The sequence below is a fragment of the Ipomoea nil genome, unplaced genomic scaffold (genome assembly GCF_001879475.1).
Source record: "Ipomoea nil cultivar Tokyo-kokei standard unplaced genomic scaffold, Asagao_1.1 scaffold1376, whole genome shotgun sequence".
In the NCBI taxonomy this organism is placed as follows: domain Eukaryota; kingdom Viridiplantae; phylum Streptophyta; class Magnoliopsida; order Solanales; family Convolvulaceae; genus Ipomoea; species Ipomoea nil.
In genome coordinates, this window is record NW_017617804.1 from 126,456 (window position 1) to 134,004 (window position 7,549).

General features: G+C 32.6%; 1 protein-coding gene across 1 annotated transcript; it reads right to left on the reverse strand.

Moving 5' to 3' along the window:
• Positions 1-1,182: 1,182 nt before the first annotated feature.
• On the reverse strand, positions 1,183-5,986 carry LOC109186032. Its single transcript, XM_019335946.1, has 8 exons — positions 5,619-5,986; positions 5,227-5,316; positions 4,755-5,131; positions 3,515-3,597; positions 3,102-3,235; positions 2,458-3,006; positions 2,210-2,331; positions 1,183-2,027 (listed from the first exon to the last, which is right to left on the reverse strand). The coding sequence occupies exons 1-7, from the start codon at positions 5,793-5,795 to the stop codon at positions 2,218-2,220; spliced, it is 1,524 nt and encodes a 507-aa protein (XP_019191491.1). The 5' UTR covers positions 5,796-5,986; the 3' UTR covers positions 1,183-2,027; positions 2,210-2,217.
• Positions 5,987-7,549: the final 1,563 nt, after the last annotated feature.

Sequence of the window (7,549 nt, forward strand, 5' to 3'; positions counted from 1 at the left end):
GGCCTATCTGTTTCACTCCTACTCTTAATATGAGACGAACTCATATTCCTAATCCATGAGACAAACTCAAAAAATTCACCTAATTTCTAATCCATATATGAGACAAACTCAACAAATTCACCTAAATTACTTAAGAGTGACAAACGCCGCCAATTAAATCTAATTGATAGCCTAAGTAGGCAACCATATAACAAATGCCTAGGATTCAAGGCTCAATTACATTAATTAAGATTTTTGAATACTTTGCCGACACAAATACCATTAATTCAATTTGTATCTATATCTTCCTAGATTGTTCCCCCTAGTTGCCAGTCAAATGAAATCATAGTCAAACGAGCAAGAAATTAAATCGTAATATAGCAGTGAATAACAAGAATAATTAAAGAGTATGCATCCAAATTAATCATACTCATAAATTTAATAGAAAAATATACCACAAAAATATAGAATACTATAACGAATAAATGTAGAATACTATAACAAATATTGATATGACAATTATATTTTACCTACTTTACCATCTATTTCAGAGTAAAAGAAAAAAGATTTAACTCAAGGAAAATGTGGTTTCATCAATTTCCTTTTGACAAAATAATTGAAAAGGGAAGGATATGATGGTATGTGAAAATCAAATGTACACAACTAACACTAATTGTGGAATGGGAAAAGGAATTTCCTCTTTAATTTACTCTCTTCTTAATATAATCAGTCTTCTTTTTTTTTTTGGTGAACTCTCCACACCCTCTTCAATGCTTATCCCATGCATGATTGGTGGTATTATTTTTTAAGTGTGGTAAAATCTTAGATGATGACGTGGGTTGCCACTTGGCATTGCTAGCTAGCACAACATGATGCAAGATGAATATCTATTCCCTTTGCAGGAAATATTATAACTTTCAGTTATAGATTTTGATTTATTTTATTTTTTAGTTTTGGATTTAAAAATTTAATCTATTTTTAGTCCACAATTTTCTTAAATGCACGACTACACGAGGGCGGGGTTTGCTGAAATGTTCATAAAATGATGAAATTCTAATTTGCCTATTTAGGATTGGGGTGCAGAGCTGATTCCTAATTCTTCTTCTTCATCATTGTCGTCATGTCTGTAGAGCTTCATTTGCAGGCTGATGTTACATATTTAATACACTTTTAATGCTATTGTTCTAGCTGGGACGATGAGAATGTGAACAATTAAAAATTTGTATGTATATTCAACGAATATTACAACCAAGAACGTACAAGAAGTATAAACATAATGCATGCATGTAGACTACCACAAGAACTCTAACAGCCACCATATTATAAGGTGTACGTGCAAGTGGCCTGGAACACAAATTCGATCTAGTTGTCTTCTAAGCTGAGTCTTCATCCTGTCTATAATATATATAACTGGTTGGGCCATGACAACAGGAAAAAGTGACAAATTTATGCATGTTGTGGTTACATTGAGGGCAGGACATAATTTCTGGGATTTTGTCCAAATTAGATGAGTAATTGAGAGCACAATAACAGTGTTGATTGAAAGAAGAAGAAGAAGAACTGTTAAGCATCTCATAGTAACTCTTGAATGTATGCTCAAAACCATTGACACGTGCATTGTGCTCCCATTTCTCGTACTCATTCAAGACTCCTAACATTTTATCTCCCAGGTCACATGCAATTATTGTTTCCCCTTTGCCTAACAAAGCCCATGCTCCAGTTGTCGTACCTTCATCTACATATGCTGATAATTTTTTGAGTCCTTTCAAAATTTCATCACTCCTTTCATCAAGTCCAGCATTACTTAAATATTGAATCCTAGATGAGGCCATGCTATAAAGTCGTGCCCTAAAGAACTTCAATGAATAATGACAAAATACAAAATGACACTCTCTCATCACCTCTTCAATCATTTTTCTTCTTCCAACATATGCAATTTTTATATTCATTTGAAATTTGGAACCAACTTCTTGTACCTTAAGCGTAAGTTCTTGAACTTGTTTAATGTTATTGCCTCCGCATAAACAAATGTAATTTTCAGCATCAATCTGTTTAAAGACAAATACATGGATCAATTTTTTTTGTATTAATGTTTAATAGAAAGTTCATTTAAACAAAATACATACATACATATATATATATATATATATATATATATATATATATTGAATAGAGCAATAATTAATTGCCACTAATTAATTAGAATTGAAAATGATGATTCATTACTTACCCACTCGTTTAGCCTCTGTTTGAATGCCAGGAGTCAGTCTTTCCTACTACAAGCTTAAGATTCCAAGATTCTTTATCCCATAGCGCTTCTTCTCTCTCACGCGTGCAATTATAGGAACGAAACTGATGAATAAAAATATTATTGTGAGTATAAACTTTTTAGTGATTTTTTATTTTTAAATCAATAAAGGTAGACATGTACATATATAATACTAGTAAGTGTTTAATTATATTATAAGATAGACATACCGAATTTTTTGTCTTCACATTAATGTCGTCCACCCAATCATTGATCTTTTTGCGGACCTCGTCCGCAAAATCATGTATTTGCTTGTCAATATCACCAATCGCACGGTCAGCACCAGAAATCCTTTCCCTCAACTCATTTTCTAAGGAAGGAACCACATCACCTAATCTCAGTACTCCCATTTCAGATAGTTGATTTCCCCACATAAATATCATGTGCAATGCATTACAATGGACCAATCTTCCTCGTTTGTCTAATGAAATGGCAATAGGATCACTCCCAACTTGAAAAGTTGGGAAGCACTTGTCTTTAAGAAATCTCACAAATTCTGGTGCAATCCATTTTTGTGGATCCAATACAAGATAGCAGCGAAAGGGATCATTAGGTATTTGTATATGCTCCTCTCCATCATTTATAATTGGAACCCAAATCTTCCATACTCCTATATCTGCTTGATATGCATAATAGGGGTAGTGTTTGCCGGATGATATTAGCAATAGCACTTCCTCCCCTTCAAACTGATCTAATCCCATTGAATGCCGTAAATATGTCTAATATAAAACATATTTGGAGGTCATCAAATGAGATACGGTGTAGTATTTCACACACACATATATGATAAGTAAGAACAAACACTTATACATACCCGCTCCCCACAGCTAATTGGTTTCTCTTCATTATTCTTAACTTTGAATATTAATTTAAGAACCTCCAAAATATTTGAAGAGTTCCCAAAAGCATATAACAACGCTTGATACTTTTCTTCCGCTCTTTTTGCCTCTACATACACAAAACTATAATTAATCCTATTGCTAAACTATAATTTTTGGTAAAATCTATTTAAACCAAGTACTGTAATTTTAGATTTAATTAATTATTCAAATTAGAAAAATTGAGGATTATTTGTTCGCATAACAAAGATTAACATTTAAAGTCAATTTATTATAGCTTTATATGTCTTCTAAAAAAATAATAGCTTTATATGAACTAGAAATTATACATTAATTATAATCATTAAGCATTTCGTAACTAAATATTAAAATAAAATATTAAACCAACCTAGTAGTGGGAGGCTGGAAGCCAGAATCTCTTTGATTTTGGTGGATACATTGGAAAGTTCCGTAATTATCTGATTTTGTGGCCTGAAGAAGAAGAGCATGGCTAATTTATTTATTTATTTATTTTGGAATAAAAGAACTAATTCATTAATCATAGGGCGAAAAGTTACAATAAAATCGATGAAATGATAAAATATTCTTACAATAAGATATTAAAACAAATTTCCAATACTACACTATACTTATTTACAAATTCTTAATTAAACCCAATTTACACTCGTTTTTGTGCACTGTAAATTAATTCTTTGAAATATTTTTCTACTATATATTGCCTATGTTTGGCAAATATAGTTGAAAAGGTAACTGAAAGCTGAAAAATAGCTGAGAGGGTTTCAAAATAAGCCTTTATCTTAAGCTACTAATTTATTTTGAGAACATTACCAAACAAAACTTATAGCTCATTAGTAGTTTAAAATAAGCTATAAGTTCTCATAAATAAGCTCTGCCAAATAGAACCATTGTATTAATGATTTATAGGTATTTAGACGAGATATTACAACTAATTATTTATAATGATAATTGAAAAATTAGATTAAGGTAGAATATATGTAATTTAATTGAGTAAATACCAATTTAAGTCTCACAAGTATTAGCAAAATGACAATATTAGTCCACATGTTTAATTCCTACCGATTTTCATCCATGACTATTATTTTAGTACCAATTTTCATCCACGATTATTGTTTTAGTACCAAAATTCATCACGTCTGTCACTCCTCTGTTTAAGACATGTCGAAATCTAAAATTTTTAAGAATATTTTCATCCTTTTTCAACTTAAGATCTCAATTTGAGTATGAATAAATGATTTAAGCCCTAAGATCGATCCTAATTCATAGTTCTCCTACCTTAATTTGAGGAGGAGAAATGCGAATTGAAATTGATTTTAAGGTTTAAATCCCATTATTCATGCTCAAATTGGGATCTTAATTTGAAAAGGACGAAAATACCCTTAATAATTTCATATTTCAGCATGTCTTAAATAAAAGGGTGACCGGCGTGATGAATTTTGGTACTAAAATAATAGTTGTGGATGAAAATTGTTACTAAAATAATAATTGTGGATTAAAATGGGTAGGAATTAAACATGTGGACCAAAACTGTCATTTTGCTAATACTCATGGGACAAAAATTGGTATTTACTCTAATTTATTTTATACAAAGTTAAATCAAGTGGTCTTACTTGATGCCCAAAATAAGGAGGTGAGCGTAGGCAACAACACTTCTTGCGATCCAGTAGTTCGCCAAAAACATTGATGATGAATGTCGAAGCTCAACCATAAGCTTGGTGAGATTAAACATGGATCTTATTGAGTCATTAAAAAAAAATTCATTGTGAAGGGATAGCATTGAGTTTAGACTATTTCTTAGAGCAACCATGTTATAGGATAGTCCTTTCCGATGACATGATTGTGAGGCAATTATAGATTTTCCTCCGATGATCGCAAAACATGCGAGTAACATTACTCCCTTAGCATGCCACATATACTTTGACAACAAACTTAGTAGATAAATCGCACTTGAGTGACTATCATCATAGCTTACACAAGTGAAGGCTACCTAAAAATGAGAATCAAATTTAAAAGAAAAAAAGTCATCATTTGTACTCATAAAATTGTGTGATGAATATAATGGAGGATTTATATATACCATACCACGGAAGAGAGTCGTAAAACAACAAATGAAATCTCTTTCTGGATGTGTTCTTGTAACTGTAACCTGTCTTGCATTGCTTCTCGAGGAACCTAAACTCATACTCCATTAACACAAAGCTAGTGTAATGAAAACAAGAATGGAACTATTTCTAAGCAGGTATAGTAAAAACATATAAGAAATCTCTCTTTGGTCTATGATTATTTGATGAAATTTTACTTGGTGACATTGATAATAACAGTATGGATTTGTATTATATATATGCGCTCCATTTAGGTGATTGTACGATAAACTTCATTCACTATAGGTGCATATATATACAATGGTAACTAAATTTATATATTTGCCAAGAAAATAATTTTAAATATAATTTAATGCAAGTAAATTGACAAACCGTATTTAAATTGAAAATGTCCTCTACAAACTTGAGAAGACAATCTGCATCAACATCTATGCCACCATTAGAATTATGTGTATCCTTAACTTGTTCTATGATGATCTTCTCCTCAACATCAATCATTTGTAGTTGTGAAATAATTGTTCTTGATAGAGAAAAGGGTTGGTTTGCCATGTCTCGTAGGTAAGATAAGAAGAGAAGAATTGGCTCTTTGAAAAGGAAATAATAATTAAGATTTACTTGCAGCGGTTCTGGTCATGACACTGAAGCTCTTATATAACATAGGAATTAAAAACTTTGTAGAAGAATTAATTGACTTTGCTTCAAATCACCGCAAGGAAAAGAACTAACTGAGGAATATAATCACACTTTATGCTCATTTCTGGATTATGTGAGAAGCATTTCTTCTTGCTTCCAAAACACAAAAGTAAAATAGAATAACAAGAATGTTAAGGATTTTTTTTTTCTTTTTAAATTTCCTGTCGCTTTCCCTGCCCTTATTTTTTCTACTACATATTCTTCAATTCAGAAATAAAAAAACAAACTCATGATCATAATTATATATATACAAGTTTATTTTGTCTAGACTACCAATTTAATAGCTAAGTTTTTTTTGAGGCATGAACAACAAAAAAGAAGAAAAGAGCAATGGTAGAAATATTGTTGGTCCCGATAGAATGAGATGAGAGTCTAGAGGGAGGGGGGGGGGGGGTGAATAGACTCTTTTCGTTAGAAGCCCTAAACGTCACCTTTCGGTGTCTTGCCGCAGCGGATAAGATAGATTAGTTTTAGATACTTTGCACGAGTTTGCGTAATTTAGACAAATCTTCGGTAACGATAATAAAGGGATGATATGAGAGCAAAAAGAAGGGCGTAAGTAAAGAGATAGAGAGGACACGAGATTTTATAGTGGTTCAGCCAATGTTGCCTACTCCACTCTTCTTCCACAATTGTTGGAAGGATTGCACTATCACTCTTAGTACAAATACACAAAGACTTCCTTGATCACTAAGCCGGACAGCCTTCGTAGGTTTTTCAACTCCTCGAGTTTACTCCGCCTCTATCAACTTCTTCTCCTGAGTTGAGATTGGTAGAAAATGATTTCTTGAATTTTTCAACGATGAGGTCTTGACTCTGAGATATGATTGCTTCAAACAATTGCCAAGACTTCCTTGAGGTGTAAGACAAAAGATTCTTCAAGTAACTTAACACCTCAAAACTGGTTCACAAAAGCTTTTAGTAAATTGTAGACTTTTCAAGAGCTTTTGTAAGTAAGTTGAGTGATAATGAACCAGCTCCTTCTTAGTTGATGAAGGTGAGTTTATATAGGTGGTGAAAATCCATCCGTTGGAGGGAGATGAAATTTTCGAACCTTTTAACCAGTGGACAAGGACCGGGGAGCTTCATGCATTAAATGCTCCATTAATGAGGTTGTACCATGTAGCCGTTGTAGGTATGGGAAGCATTGGGGTTTTGTCCTTTAGCTCCAAGAGATGGTACATCTTCATTTAATGCTTCTTGAAAAGTGTGTCCCATAAGATGAAGTCCTTATTGTCTTAGGATGTTGTCAAATCAGACAGGTGAATCATTCTTGTCGTTGTTGAGGAGAAGTAATGCTTGATAAAGATCGTCTTTCACCAACATTGTCCTTTCGTGCTTGTTGACAACTCCTGCTTGATTCTCGTTGCAATTCTTCATGTCTCGTGTCTTCTTTCGCCTTGGAGACCCTAACATCTAGTTATAACTCATTTTCGTGTGTTTGTCTAGCTTAACACGAATTACAGAGGAGTTATGGCAACTTTCGTCTAGGACGAAAGCAGCGATTAAAAACGCTAATGGTTAGGGGTTTACTTTTCTACATTACATTGGTATCATCAAAATCCTAATACAATGTTCCTAACAATTTCCCCCTTTTTGATGATGCCAAA

Bases quoted from the DNA above. Each gene is read 5' to 3' on its own strand.
- LOC109186032 (XM_019335946.1), bottom strand. From the start codon at position 5,795: ATGGCAAACCAACCCTTTTCTCTATCAAGAACAATTATTTCACAACTA. The intron at 3,236-3,514 runs GTTGGTTTAATA...TTGTGTATGTAG, and splicing joins TTCCAGCCTCCCACTACTAG to AGGCAAAAAGAGCGGAAGAA. The intron at 3,007-3,101 runs GTATGTATAAGT...GTTTTATATTAG, and splicing joins CAATTAGCTGTGGGGAGCGG to ACATATTTACGGCATTCAAT.